This window comes from Pogona vitticeps, chromosome 1 (genome assembly GCF_051106095.1).
Source record: "Pogona vitticeps strain Pit_001003342236 chromosome 1, PviZW2.1, whole genome shotgun sequence".
NCBI classification, from domain to species: domain Eukaryota; kingdom Metazoa; phylum Chordata; class Lepidosauria; order Squamata; family Agamidae; genus Pogona; species Pogona vitticeps.
This window is the reverse complement of record NC_135783.1, coordinates 6,362,425-6,377,603: the sequence shown is the minus strand read 5'-3', so window position 1 is coordinate 6,377,603 and position 15,179 is coordinate 6,362,425. Positions and strand designations below refer to the sequence as shown.

The window sequence follows — 15,179 nt, the reverse complement described above, 5'->3', positions numbered from 1 at the left end:
TAGGGTGAAGGCTTCTGGGAGTTTTACTGCAGGAACATCTGGGGACCCAATTGAATGGGACCCACTGGTTGGGACCCACTGGCCTCAACAGAACCCGAGAGATCCTTCTTTTCGTTGTTGTGGCTTTTCCGGGCTCTTTGGCTGTGTTCTGAAGGTTGTTCTTCCTAACGTTTCGCCAGTCTCTGTGGCCATGGGCATCTTCAGAGGACAGCACTCTGTGCTTTGGTGTAGTGCAGTATACTCCCCTCCCAAGCAAACTACACCAGAGCACAGAGTGCTGTCCTCAGAGACTGGCGAAACGTTAGGAAGAACAACCTACAGAACACGGCCAAAGAGCCCGAAAAACCCACAACAACCGTTAGATCCCCGCCGTGAAAGCCTTCGTGAATAACCTTCTTTTCCTTGAATTCCCAGATCTTCAGACGACTCCCATGTCCCCGAACGACCCTAACCCTCCGTTTGACGGAGTTCCATTCACCCGACTGCTCTTTCACCAAAGTGCTGAGAAAGTGAGTCCAAAGTTTTCAGAAAGTGTAGGAAGAGAGGGCTGGGGGGGCGGGGGGGAGAGATGCCGGAAGGCTGAAAACGGATGCTCTGCTCAAGAACATAAAGCCATGCTGAGGCAGGGCTGGCAGAAAGAGAAGCAGAAAAGGAGAGGAGACAGAATGAGATCAACCCTTTGTAGAGACAAGAACAGTGGGAAGGAGAGGAAACAGAAGCCCCAGAAGGAAATGCGAAAGGGGAGCTGAGGCACCATCTTTGGAGCAGAGACATAGGAGCTGCTGAAGCTGCCCCAGTTCATTGTGTTTCCTTGCACAGGGAAGCACTGTGGAGACAAGCCGCGGAGGGGGTGCATGTGCGGGGAGGGAGGGGAGCACGACAGGGTTATCCAGGGCACTTTGCAAACCCTCTCCTTTGGGACCAGAGGCGCAGCTGCTTCACCGGCTGATGCACGCCGGGCAAGCCCCTTTGCACACAGGCGAGCAAGTGCTGTGTGGCATCATGGAAAGGCCTGATGGACCACGGTGTGTGTGTGAGTGAGTGAGTGAGTGAGAGATGGATTGCTTAGCTCCCTGTCCACTCCCCGACACCGCCTTCCCATAGTGAGAGATATCAGGCACATGGGTCAGTTTGTTCAGGCATGAGCTGGGAGGGTGGGGATGGTGGGACCCCACAGCGGAAGAACTGAGCTCTCTTTCCAGCCTCTGACACTGATGCACTGATGTTCTGGATCAACCAGGACATGTTCCCCTATTTCTCTCTCTCTCTCTCTCTCTCTCTCTCTCTCTCTCTCTCTCTCACACACACACACACACACACACACACACACACACACACACACACACACACACACACACACACACACACACACACAGGATACCAGCCCCTGTAAAAAAAAATGTCAGTCATCGTGGGAAGCATGATGGGCTGGGGCAGGACACCTTCTGCAGCCTCCTGAGTGCATGTGGGCCCAATCCTGCGTGTTCCTTCTCCAGATGCCTCAGTGGCATTTCTGCACTAAAAACGTGTCCCCCCCCCCCGCCAAAAAACCCATACCTGTGGCCCCCACCCCTGGAGAGGCGTGCCTAGTGGCGGGCCCGCCCCTTGCTCCGCCCCCTCCTCCTGAGCCTGCCCCGCCCCGCCCCTGGGCTACGCCCCGGGCCGCGTGACGCATGAATGGGGCCCCGTTCATTCATGGACCGCCCGCCTGGCCCCGCCCACGCGTTTGGAGGCAGAGCGCGGGGAAGGGGAAGCTGAGCCGTGCACGGTAAGAAGGGGAGACACGCGTCGCGCTCGTTCCCACGTTTTTTTTTCTGTTTTTTTCCCCCTCGTCCTTGCTAGGGACTGGCTGCTTGAACCCTGCTTGGTTGCATTTGCTGCAGGAGAGGGGGCTGTTTTGGGGGAGGGCGGCCCTCGTTGCCCCCTCCCCGCAAAGACCTCCCGGGCCTGATCCTTTCTTTGTTTGCTGCATGATCTCCCCCCCGCGGTCTCTGCACAGGCTCTCCGGGGAAGGAACGTGCTTCCCCCCCCCCCCGCCCAAGCCAGTCCCTCCAGTATACTTCACCCCCCCCCCCTTAAGATGCGAGGCTTGCAAGGCATCGCCCCTCTCGCGTCGACTCGGTGTGTGTGTGAGTGGGGGGGGTCTTGGAGCCTGGCCTTGGCCTGCCCGGGCCCACCTCTGCGTCCCTCCTTCCCCCCAACGGGGGGGGGGGGGTTGTCCGGGGATTCCCATCGCTGGGGTGGGGCGTCGCCGAGCACAGCTGGATGTGGTCACCCCACCCCAGGGAAGGATCCGCCCCCCCCAGAACTTTGTTTGGGGTGGAGGGCATTCACACGATCCCCCCCCCGCTCTGTTCTCTGGAGAGCCGAAGACCTATGGCTGTGCCACTTGGGGGGGGGGGGGTTCTTGGAGGAAAGGATTTTGATCTGCTGGGGAGGGGGGAAATCCTCTGCAACGCCCTCCCCCAGCAGGATTGGGGGCCCTTTCCTCCAGCAACAACCCCCCCCTTTTAAAACTGTTTTCCTGGTTACTTTTTGTAAGGCTCCCCCTAGGGGAAAAAAAGCACAGGGGGGGGTCAGCTCCCTGGCCCCTGAGAGAACAGATGGCAAGCAGAGAGAAATGGCCAAAGAGATGGGGGGGGGAGTGCAGCATTCAAGGGATGAGCCAACCCCCCCCCCCCCAGAAAACACACGTTTGTCAGTTTGACGGAGTCTGGATCACCTTGTCTTGGGGGGGTCCCTCTCTCTCACACACACACACACGGACACACACAGGGCAAGGGCTGGAACCTACAATGTGGGGGGGGGGGCTCCAGTGCTTCCCTTAGTGGCTAGTTCTGGTAAATATGCCTCGAAATACAAAAAAAAACTATTATTTCTGTATATTTTATTTCATATTTTCCAGAAGCAGATAAATGAATCCACGGATGATAGATAGGGGCTTTTCCTACTGTACTACGTAAGTTTATTATTCCACCACGTGTTGCCCCCTTTTAAAAAACTTCAGATGCCAAGAATTCCCCAGGCAGAATTCCGGCAGTGCCAGCCCACAAATGTATACTACAGACACCTTCATTTCAATCCCCGGGAGGAAGCCTAAATCTTCATTTCCTGCTGCAATCAAGCTGCCAAGGCTTCCCGGGGTGGGTGGTCGTCTTGATTGCTCTTTATCCTGTATCGAAGAGGGCTTTCTCAGTGGCTGCCGGGCTTTGGAACGTCCTGCCCCCCCAAAAAACAGGTTGGCTCCCTCCCTCTTGTACTTCGGTAAGCAGGCTTCTAAGCAGTAAAAAGCTTAAGGTCAGGAATAGAGAATTCCTGAGCCTAAGGAATTTAAGCTCAGGTGGCCAGAATCCCCAGTTCCTGCTTCCCTGAACGGACATGTCCACTGGTGGGTTGCCACCTGCAGCCTGCAGGGCCAACATCATGCTCATCTGTCTTTCAGGATCTGGGTGGCGTCAGGACTTCCCCTGCACCTCTGCCCTGGCAGCTGTAGGATCAGGACCAGCTTGGTCCCAGGAAGAACCCAGTGTTTGCAGGATCAAGCCCTGCTGGGGCTCTTATGAGGTCTACCTGGGAGTCCTGAGGGAAGGACTCTTCCCTCCCAGAAGCTGCCTCAGCAATAGAGGTACAGTGGTTCCTCGCTTGATGAGGATAATCCGTTCCAGCAAAATCGCTGTAGAACAAAATAATCGTCAAGCAAAAGTAAAAAACCTATTGAAGTGCATTGAAAACCGGTTCAATGCGTTCCAATGGGCGAAATACCTCAGCGTCCAGCGAAGATCCTCCGTAGGGCGGCCATTTTCTGCTCCCTGGATAGCGAGGAATCCATCCTAAAACATAGTGGGGAGCCATTTTGAAAGCCTGACAATCAGCTGTTTTGATCGCCGTTAAGTGAAAAATCGGTTCCCGAAGTAGGGAACTGATCATCGTTAAGCGATTTTTGCATATTAATACATCGTTAAGTGATTTCCTCATCTAACAAGGTAATCGTCAAGCGGGGCACCACTGTATTCGGTTGTGCTGGTCTTAGTCCTGTGCCGCTGTTCCTGCTGTGAACTCCAGTATTCCTGACCCTGCATTCCTCCTCTGGCTCAGTGTTCCCACTCCTGCAGCCTGGTTGCAGTCCAGGTGCTCCGGTTTCCATTCCTGTGCCCCCATCCTGGCTTGTTGGTCCGTGGTGTGATTTGGGCTTGGTCCTCTGTGCTGCTGGCTGGGCGCTGGTGCCCTTGCTGTTGAAGGCCACCGTGCACAACCTGGACCTTGACATTGTCGTGCCAATCTCCAACAAAGCCCAGCTGGTGCTTCATCCGTGTTCTTGTGCTTCTGGCCACTCCACCCGGGGGGGCAGGATGATGAGCCTTCCCGCTCAGCGGCAGAGTGGCTGAAAGAGCAGGAAGGCGGAGAAGTGACAGCTTGGCTTCATTAGAGATTGGTGCAACGAGCCGCATGCTGGCCCTGCGCGCTGTGCGACAACCTGTAAGTGGACGGGTCAGTTTGGGGAGACGGGACTGAGGATCCTGGCCACTTAGGTCTGGGATAAAGGTAAAGGTTCCCCTTGACAATTTTGTCGTGTTCAACTCTAGGGGTGCTGCTCATCCCCATTTCCAAGCCATAGAGCCAGCGTTTTGTCCGAAGACAATCTTCTGTGGTCACATGGCCAGTGCGACTTAGACACGGAACACTGTTACCTTCCCACCGAGGTGGTCCCTATTAATCTACTCGCATTTGCATACTTTCAAACCGCTAGGTTGGTGGGAGCTGGGACAAGCAACGGGCGCTCACTCCGTCGCGTGGATTCGATCTTACGATTGCTTGGTCTTCTGACCCTGCAGCACAGGCTTCTGCGGTTTAGCCCGCAGCGCCACCACATCCCAAATATACACCACGTATACAAATATCCCATCTCTGTTCAGGAATGCTGGTTTTTAAATTACAGGTTTTTGAATTGTTTTTTAAGCTTGACTTTAATATTCACGAGGGACGTGGTGGCGCTGCGGTTTGAAAACACAGAAGCCTCTGTGCTGCAAGGTCGGAAGACCTGCAGTCGTAAGATCGAATCCATACAACGGAGTGAGCCCCTGTCGCTTGTCCCAGCTCCCACCAACCTAGCGGTTCGAAGGCATGGAAAAATGCAAAAAATGTGAGTAGATAAATAGGTACCACCTCAGTGAGAAGGCCTAGTCACACTAGCCACGTGATCACGGAGGATTGTCTGAGGAGAAACCCTGGCTCTATGGGATGGAAACGGAGATAAGCCCCGCCCCCTAAAGTCAGACACAACTGGACAAATAGTCAAGGGGAACCTTTACCTTTTACCTTAATACTCATATTTGTATAATTGTTTTTTAAATATTATTTTATGTAGTTTTTTGTTAACTCTGTTGTTTTATGTGTTTTAAGCTGCCTTCAGTCCCCTATGGGGAGAAAGGTGGCATATGAATATTTAAAATAAATAGAAGGCTCCTCCTGATGAACCACCAGTCTCGGGCACTGCTGGGGCAGCTACTTCCCAGAAAATATTGCAACAGGAAATAAAGGCTTCCAAAAATTAAGGTTTTTGCAGGTATGTGTTTGTGAGCTAAAACTCCTAGAATTCTCCCTAGGGAATTCTTGGGAGTCTAGGATTTGCAGTCCAATTCCTCCCTTCCTCCCAAAATTTCATGCCCCATGACCTTTGGTTGGATGACTTGAAAAAGGAGGTCGATCAATCTCAATGAGAGGAGATAATGAATGCTAACCACATGGCTGGTATCTGGCTGAAGAGCCAGAGGTTGGGAGCCACTGTGCCTCCTTAACGGAATGGACTTGATGATCCCATAGGGTCCCTCTTACCTCTGTAGTTCTAAGATTATAGGATAGCACAGTGGTTTAGGTTTCCGAAAAAACCTCTGAAAAGTTAGGGGACGTTGGAATTGTTGTAGAAAGTACAGTGGAAGAAATTTGCAAGTAAACCATGGAACTTTTCCAAATAAAACCTCAATTCTAATCAACTCCTATCCTTGTATTTCTGAGTAAGGTGGCTGGATAGTTCAGTGGTTTAAATATCTGGTTGCAGAACCAGAGGTTCCCCACAGTGTCTCCCACGGATAAGGTCAGCCTGTGTGGTCTTTGGGAAACTGGACAGTCCCAGAAGCAGGGAATGGGAAACGACTTTTGAGTATAATCGACCAGGAAACACCCCCCCAAAAGGGTTGCCATAGGTCAGAGTTGATTTGATGGTCCATGATTACTATTACATTGAATATTGGTTAATATTAATTAACTGTACAGTCGTGCCCCGCTTAACGATTACCCCGTATAACGACGAATCTGCTTCACAACAATGTTTTTGCAATTGCAAAACGATGTTTTAATGGCGTTTTTTCGCTTTGCGACGATCGGTTCCCTGCTTTGGGAACTGATTCTTTGAATTACGATGATCAAAACAGCTGATCATCGGGTTTTCAAAATGGCCACCGTCTGCTCAAAATGGCCCCCCGCTGTTTTCTAGGACGGATTCCTTGCTTTACAGGCACCGAAAATAGCCGCCGTATGGAGGATCTTCACTGGACGAGCAGGTATTCAGCCCATTGGAACGCATTGAACGCTTTTCAGTGCATTTCAGTGGGCTTTTTTATTTTGCTTTACGATGTTTTCGCTCAACAGTGATTTCGCTGGAACTAATTAACGTCAAGCGAGGCACCACTGTATTTTCCCATCACTGTCCCTTTGGGAAGTATGAATTCAGGCAAGTGGAGTCCATGCTGTTTTCACAATATGGCTAATTTTTCAAATGTTTCCTGTAAAGCATTCAGGAGACATATGCCTTTCAGAGGAGTCAAATTAAAAGCAAACTCTTTGGTTTGACCTCCTATTAGATTGTGCTCTGTGCCGCATTCTTAAGACATCTTTTTTTCTCTCCATCAGGTAACAAACACGATGGCTGGAATTATATAGAGCCGCTTCTTCTTGGCCCTGAAAAGAGTCCGGGAAGAAAAAAATTGGGAAAAACCCCTCGGCTAAAGGGGAAATGCCTTAAACGCCTGAAGTGTGGAGGCAACTTCAGAGCAGTGCTGCTAGTTCAGGTCAAAGAACTCCCCCTGTAGAGAAATTGTACAAAAACATGGGAGATGAAGAGAGTTTCAACGGGAGAAGAAATGTGCGTTCACATCGAAGAACTCGCCCTTTGGAGAAACCATATAAATGCGTGGAATGTGGATTACACTTTAGCTTTAAAAGTCTCTTTACTTCACATCAAAGAACTCACACAGGAGAGAAACCCTATAAATGCTTAGAATGTGGAAAGAATTTCAGTCACAGCCATAGCCTCAGTACCCATCAAAGAATCCATACGGGGGAGAAACCGTATAAATGCATGGAATGTGGGAAAAGCTTCAGTCAGAAGGCGATCCTGAATTCACACCAAAGGACTCACACGGGAGAGAAACCATATAAATGCACAGAATGTGGATTTACATTCTCTCAGAGGAGCAGCCTGAATTCACACCGACTAACTCACACAGGGGAGAAACCGTATAGGTGCATGGAATGTGGAAAGGACTTCAGTCACAACCATAGCCTTAGTTCTCATAAAAGAACACACACTGGGGAGAAACCATATAAATGCATGGAATGTGGAAAGAGCTTCAGGCAAAGCAGTAGCCTTAGTAACCATGAAAGAACGCACACTGGGGAGAAACCATATAAATGCACGGCATGTGGGAAGAGTTTCAGTCTAAGCAATAGCCTTCGTTTACATCAGAGAACTCACACGGGGGAGAAACCATATAAATGCAAGGAATGTGGGAAGAGCTTCAGCCGCAGCTTTAACCTGAATTCACACCAAAGAATCCACACTGGGGAGAAACCATATAAATGCATGGAATGTGGGAAGAGCTTCAGTCAGAGCACTAACCTCAGATCACATCATAGAACTCACAAAGGAGAGAGGCCATATAAATGCATGGGATGTGGGAAAAGCTTCAGCCACAGCCAAAGCCTTCGTTCCCATCAGAGAACTCACACCGGGGAGAAACCATATAAATGCATGGAATGTGGCAAGTGCTTCGCACACAGCCGTAGCCTTAGTTCCCATGAAAGAACTCACACTGGGGAGAAACCATATACATGCATGGAATGTGGCAGGAGCTTCAGCCAAAGCAGTACCCTTGGTAACCACGAAAGAACGCACACTGGGGAGAAACCATATACATGCCTTGAATGCGGAAAGAGCTTCAGACAAAGCGGTAACCTCAGTGACCATCAAAGAACTCACACAGGGGAGAAACCATATGAATGCACAGAATGTGGGTTGAGTTTCAGGTTTAGCAGCAGCTTAACTTCGCATAAAAAAGCTCACACAGGGGAGAAACCATATACATGCATGGAATGTGGGAAGAGCTTCAGGCAGGTTGCTCACCTTAGTTCACATCAAAGAAGTCACATAGGGGGGAAACCATATAAATGCATGGAATGTGGAAGGAGCTTCAGGGAAGGCAGAGCCCTTAGTTCACATCATAGAGGTCACACTGCTGAAAAACTTAAACATTAAAGGGGTAACTGTTTTTTTTTCCAATTTATAAAATACAGTGGTGCCTCGCTTAGCGAGCACTGTTTAGCGATGAAATCACTGTGACGAAGATTTTGTGATTGCTTTGCGATGTTCCCTATTGGGTATTTTCACTTTGCGATGACCGATCATCGCAAAGTGACCATTTTCACACAGCTGATCGGTGGTTTCAAAATAGCCACCGGGGAAAAAACATGGTCACCCGCTGTTTACTAGGACAGATTCCTCGCTTAAGAGGCACCAGAAATGGCCGCGCTATGGAGGATCTTCGCTTGACGGTGAGTTTTAAGCCCATAGGAACGCATTAATCGCATTTTAATGCGTTTCTATGGGCTTTTTTATTTCGCATTGCGACGTTTTCCTGCAACAGCGATTTTTGCGGAACGGATTAACGTCGCAATGCGAGGCACCACTGTAATTGTGTGCTGTCAAGCCTATGCTGGCTTATGACAACCCTTTCCAAGGTCCTCCGGGTGGAGAGTAACTTGGAGGTGTTTTCCCCTTCTTTTCTTCCTGGCGGTTCTTGAGACTGTGCATCCTCCTCAGTGCTCCATGAGGGAGCAAGCTGGGTAGGTGGGGCTAGGCAGCCCATCTAGGAGAAGGAAAACTCCAATTTCAAACCTCCACTGCCTTGTGGCTATATCCATTGACGGAAAAGGCTTCAGGAGTCAACCTCAAGGCAAAATCCGGAGCAGGAGGAAGTTCTTGTCATTCTGACAACTTCTGCGACATCACTGGAACCAGTTGTATTGACTCTTGCCTTTCCATTGGACTATTTCAGTGACATGGAGAGGGGGGATTTGCTGCTTGGGTAACACCCTATCCTCCATATTATTTTACCCAGACTTCGTGCCCTGGAGGGGACACTCCAGCTTCGCATACAGCATTGAAACACTAGACGCTGTTCCAAGTCCTCCATACAGAGCACGTTACCATAGTCTCGATAGGATGCCTATGGAGCAGGGGTTCTATTTCCTGTGCCTCCTTGACAAAAGATGGACTTGATGATCCATACAGCCCCTCCCACCTCTGCAGTTCTAAGTCCAGCTGTGTTGTTATATAGTGTGTTTCTCAATGCCACCTGGATGGGGGACAAACAGGATAAGGATGAACCTGGAAATGGAATCCTGAAGCTACTGTAGTAGTATTAAGTCACTGTTGTCACTTAGAAAAACTCGTCATTGGCTACAGATCTGCACAGGCTGTCACTTCATGATGCAGTAGTTCACACACAGCTCAATCATAATCCTGAACTTTTACTTGTTTTTGGTGCAGAGTTAGAAGCAAGGTGTTACGTCAAGCGAGGAACCAAACTTGAGTTCCAGAATGAAGAACTGAACGAACTCGTGGAACTTTCTTCCTCCGTAAAACTGTCTAATATGTTCTATTTACTTAAATCTTAAGTATTTCCTTTGATCCTAGAGGTAGTACTATATACGTTGTTACACTGTTATGTGCCTTCAAGTCGAAACGGACTTATAGTGACCCAAGGATGGCTTTCAGAGCAAGAGAGATATTCATGGAGCAATTTCACCACTTCTGCACCTTTCCCTATAACTGAGCGGGGATTTGAACCCAGGCCTGAATTCCAGTCCATTGCTCTATACAGTACAAGACTGGATATCCATGAAGGTAATATATTTAAATATGAATAAAATTATTTTAAAATATCATCCTTAATGAATTTGGTTAGGTGCCTTAAGTGCTATTGTTATAGCTGGATTGAAATGTAATAAATCAATTTGTCTTTTAAATTTAACTCAATTATTCTAGTAACTCTGCCCAACCCAACTTCCTAGTAATAAGAAAATGTTACCTTTTTGCACTAATTAAATACTGTCATCTTCACCTGTTTTGCTACTTTAGAACTGTGACGTGATTATCGTGACCCTGCAACCAAGGAAACATAGCCCTAGTAGGATTTTTCTCATACATCCTACCCCCAAAATTAACCCCAGTTAAGTGAAATCCACCCTTGGGCAGCAACCAGATGAAGATGACATGACTGTATTTGAATAAATGTAGATGGTTGTACATGAAAAAATATCCCCTGAAAATAAGCCATAATTCCCTTTTTTTTTTTTTTTTGAGCAAAATTTAATGTAAGACCCTGTCTTGTTTTTCGGGAAACACAGTAGAAGTATAGTTTCCAAATCCTACGAGGTGCCATTCCCCCACTCTTCAGCACTGGTTAGGCCTCACCTTGCGCATTGTGTTGAGTTCTGGACACCATGCTAACAAACGAACAAGTTCAGAGGCAGGTGACAAGGATGATCAGGGGGCTGGAAACCAAGCCCTAGGAGGAAGGAGTGGAAGAGCTGGGCATGTTTAGCCTTGAGAAAAGAAGACAGAGATCAGATAGCACTTTCCCAATATTTGAAAGGCTGTCCTACAGAGGAGGGGCAAGATTTGTTCTTGATCATCCCAGAGTGCAGGAGGCGCAACCATGGGCTCAAGTTAAAGGAAGCCAGATTTCGGTTGAAGATCAGGAAAAACTTCCTAACTGTTAGAGCAGTACAACGGTGGAACCAACGACCTTGGGAGCTGGTGAGTGCTCCAACACTGGAGGCATTCAGGAAAAACTTGGCTAACCATCTGTCAGATCTGCTTTGATTTGAATTCCTGCAGCTTGCCCAAGGCTACCCAGGCTGGCTTTTCTCCCTGGAAGCATGGTGGGGGAATCGAACTCCCAGCTGCTAGTTCTGCAGACAGAGACCTAGACCACCGAACTATCTAGCCAGCTTTAGTCATTGTATGCCATCAAGTCTGTTCTGACTTACGGTAACCCTTTTCAGGGTTTTCTAGATAAAGATTAACTCAGAAGTGAGTTACTGCTCTCTTCTTCTGGGGGCTCCCTGGGACTGTGCAGCTTGCCCAAGGCCACACAGGCTGGCTCTACTTGCAGGAGACCCAGTGGGACAGACCTGGGCAAAATGCGGCCCTACAGATGTTGCTGAACTGCAACTCCCAGCAGTCCTAGCCCACACAGCCAATAGTGAGGAGTGTTGGGATTTGCAGTTCAGCAACATCTGGAGGGCCGCACTTTGCCCAGGTCTGCAGTGGAGGAATCAAACTCCCAACCTCTGGCTCTCCAGACAGATGCCTAAACCCCTGAGCTCCCCGTGATTTAAGGGTATATTTCGTTTCTTCCTAATGTGGTTTCCTTGCACAATACAGTGGTGCCTCGCTAGACGATGATAATCCGTTCCACTGAAATCGCTGTCTAGCAAAATCATTGTCTAGCGAAAAGCAAATCGTCTAGCAAAAATCGGTTTGCGAAGCAGGGACCAAACATTGTCCTGCAAAATTCTCCCATAGGAATCACTGTTTTGCGAATCGCTATAGCGATCGCAAAAAGTCAATGTCTCACGGAAAAACTGTCATGCGGGGTAACTGTCTAGCGAGGCACCACTGTACATAAATAACAAATGGGGTCGGGGGGGGGGGAAGAGATAACATTCCAACAGGTTGCATGGAAACAAACTAGACCAAAACCATTCTTATTTATTTCTTTTATTTTTTTACCCAACCCATCAAGTGACCCGGTCACACTTCTTCACGTGCCTCTGGAAAGCTGACTACAGAAGATGACACAGCTTGACAGCCTCTTGAAAAGGAGCAATTTGCATGTCTCACCGGATTGGTCAGTATTGTTCTGGATCGGAACTCATCATGAAACAAGAGGGTGCTAGACAAACAATGGGCTTGCTTCCATTAGACTTTTTTCTAGCCAATGAGAAAAGAGGATTTCATTCTTTTATGTCACACTGTGTGTGTTCCAAGCAGGAGCTGGTTCAATCCACAGGGAGAGAAGGGTAAGTGTTGCCTCTTGGGGGTCCAACCACTGATGGGTTTCGATGCCCCCTGCCTCAGAACTTGGGGTGACGAAATTTAGAATTACAGTCAACCCTCGATTTACGAATTTAATCCGTTCCGGAAGTCAGTTCGTAAATCGGAAAGTTCGTCAATCGAGCCAGCATTTCCCATAGGAATGCATTGGAAACCAATTTATGCTGTTCCCATGGAAAAGCAAGCCGGGCGGCCGGGGAGAAATCGTCTCCCTCCTTTCACCTGATGCTGAGTCCACTTCGCGCTGGCTGAGCTCAGCCCAGCACGAAGGGGAGTCAGCATCGGGTGAAAGGAGGGAGCCCATTTCTCCCCGGCCGCCTGGCTTGCTTCCAAAGCCAAAAAGCAGGGAGAAAGGGCGGGAAGTTCGAACTATCCTAATGTGTCCTATTTTGGGCACATCCTGAGAAGGCAGGATTCTCCGGAAAAGACCATTTAGGCTGGGCAAGGTTACAGGCAGCAGGAAAAGAGGAAGACCCAATAGGAGATGTGCTGACTCCCTAAAGGAAGCCACAGGCCTGACTGTACAAGAGCTGGGCCATTTTGGAGATCACTAATTCATAGGGTCGCCATGAGTCGGAGGGGACTTGACAGCGCATAACAGGGAAACTGTGTTTGCAGTTTTACTAAGTTATTGTAACCTTTATCCTTTGCTTCCTCTGCTCTTCCTAGTTACTCGGAAGTCCCTGTCTGACCCAGCCATGAAGCTTTTCTACCTCTTCGTGGTGTCACTTTGCTTTGCTCTGCTCCTTGTGAGTCCAGGTGAGATTCGAGCCACACACCTGCATGGTGCGATGCACAAACATCTGTCAATTAAACAGGTTCAACACAGGAAGTTCATGAGCTCATTCTGGATTCAGGCTAATTGGGACATTGATCTCAAATAGGACCCAAGTCCCAGATATGATAACCTTCATAGCTAGCAAAATGCTTCAGGTTACTGCTTCCAAAGTAAACCTGGGCTTTCCCAGAGGTGCGCACAGAAAGCACAACTAAGATGGGGTTTTCAGAAATCAAGTTATTCTTTCACCAAGAACTTTCCTTTTGATTTCTAAAGGAAAATGGGTTACCAAATGCATGGTTTATGCAGCAAGATTTAAATTTTCAGACTTTCAGAAGACCAGAAACCCTAATTTAAAACTTACAGCTTAAACACACACATAACACACACATAAACACACACACAAGGCTACAGTCACACTGGCAATTTGAATTGATTTCCATTCAGATTTTTTAAAAAATCAGGTTAAAGCCCCATGCTATTTAAACCGGTGGCTGCATTCATATGCGACAAAAGGTAAACTGTTTATGGCCATTGAAACCAGTTTTGGCATCTACGCTGCTGGAACCATTGGCATCATATCTGTGAAGATTCTCAGTCATCCAGATGTGGTTGTCGAAGATGAGTCATGGCAACTGGACTTCCTTCTTGTTTGGTCAGCATCCTCGTTGAAAAACATGACTTGGCTCTTAATTGGAAGAAATCGAAAAGGGAGATTTCTCCGTTTCAGCTTTCTGCTGGGAGAAGCGTGCATTTAACCAATACATTTCGTTATTGTTGTACACGGAGGTAAAAATACTGTAAATTGGTTTTCCTCTGGCTATGTCTTAAAAGAGGCAATAGGACATCATCCAGAGCAGCAGGTCTCAACCTTGAAGCAATCAGTCATTCATGGACTGCCACTCCCAGAAGACTCCACCACTAGCTGTGTTGGCCAGGATTTCTGGAAGATGCAGGCCAAGAACATCTGGAGAGCGAAGGTTGCAAACCACTGAAGAGAAGTGGAAGGAGCAACTGGAGGGTTTTGCTGGTGGAATGTCATCGGAGCCTTTAGACTAGAGACAAAATCAGAACTTCAAGATGACACTTTAGATTTAATGGGTTGGCATGGAAGAGTGTTACTTTTTCTAATAGGAATGCATCTACTATTTTGAAAATGATGCTTTGAAAATGAAGGGGGAAAGATTTTAAATGTCAGTTTCAAAACTTTTTTGGGGGGGTTATCTTCTGTTCATGCAAAAGTGACTTTTTTTAAAGCTGCCACATTAAATCGAAAGCATTGTTTCCCCACTGTGGTTAAACCGGAGTTATCCCAGCTTTACCTCTGCAGTTTTTTTAGGTACCTAAGCAAACAGTCGGAACAGTTGTTAGTTCAGACCTCTCTTCAAGTCAGCTGTGGTGTTCAGGAGTTCAGTTTAAGACTGATCCAAGAGATGCATCTTCATACAATATGTAACAAAAAAAATTACAGTCTTTCCCTTTTAAGGGAGCTCTGCTTCTAATGACATGTTAACTGTTATAATTTAGTTTGCAGCAAAGAAGAGAGTGGGAAGACAGTTTTTAAGCTCGCTTTCTTAAGTTTCCAGGAATGATATGTGGGTGGCCCTCAAGCAAAGTCGATAATAAAACCTCTTATCCCTTGTTTCCAACTTGTGCAGGAAGTGGCCAGCGTGAGCCGCGGTTCGTCAGCCACTGCCTCCGCAGAGGTGGCATCTGCCGATACGATGACTGCAGCGAGGGTGAAGAACAGATTGGAACCTGTTACCATCATACCATGATCTGCTGCCGGGATGAAGTCATGTAGTGAGGAGAGGCGGACCGACAAGCTGGCGAGATACTCACGCGAAGGATTATTCCTCGGATCTTTTATCCCCAGTCATGAATGACCCTATCTAAAAGTTACAAATCCTTCCTAATAAAACTGCATTCTTCCTGTTGTCCTTAGATGTATTATTCTTTGAACACCCATCTCCCCTTGGGGCCCTGAGTGGCAAATGCGTGTGT

At 48.1% G+C, this 15,179-nt stretch overlaps 2 protein-coding genes and 1 long non-coding RNA gene across 7 annotated transcripts in view; all 3 read left to right on the top strand.

The window, feature by feature from the left end:
- Positions 1–15,179, top strand: part of LOC144584822 (uncharacterized) — a 274,399-nt gene that overhangs the window by 131,426 nt on the left and 127,794 nt on the right. The window lies entirely within an intron of this gene.
- Positions 1,753–10,606, top strand: LOC110071133 (uncharacterized). 3 transcript variants are annotated; one of them, XM_078381860.1, is made up of 3 exons: positions 1,753–1,768; positions 2,906–2,959; positions 6,907–9,572. In XM_078381860.1, exon 3 carries the CDS (start codon positions 7,103–7,105, stop codon positions 8,528–8,530), a length of 1,428 nt encoding a protein of 475 aa, XP_078237986.1. In that variant the 5' UTR covers positions 1,753–1,768; positions 2,906–2,959; positions 6,907–7,102; the 3' UTR covers positions 8,531–9,572. The 3 variants fall into 3 exon arrangements, with proteins under 3 accessions (XP_078237986.1, XP_072842905.2, XP_078237982.1); XM_078381856.1 differs by lacking the exon at positions 1,753–1,768 and adding an exon at positions 5,401–5,563 and having other exon boundaries at positions 2,645–2,959; positions 6,907–10,606; XM_072986804.2 differs by lacking the exon at positions 2,906–2,959.
- On the top strand, positions 10,040–15,113 carry LOC110071134 (beta-defensin C7-like). Of its 3 annotated transcripts, XM_078381905.1 has the most exons (4): positions 10,040–10,180; positions 12,087–12,363; positions 13,067–13,156; positions 14,834–15,113. In XM_078381905.1, the coding sequence occupies exons 2-4, from the start codon at positions 12,282–12,284 to the stop codon at positions 14,977–14,979; spliced, it is 318 nt and encodes a 105-aa protein (XP_078238031.1). In that variant the 5' UTR covers positions 10,040–10,180; positions 12,087–12,281; the 3' UTR covers positions 14,980–15,113. The 3 variants fall into 3 exon arrangements, with proteins under 3 accessions (XP_078238031.1, XP_020634519.3, XP_072842917.1); XM_020778860.3 differs by lacking the exon at positions 10,040–10,180 and having other exon boundaries at positions 11,915–12,363; XM_072986816.2 differs by lacking the exon at positions 10,040–10,180 and having other exon boundaries at positions 11,919–12,191.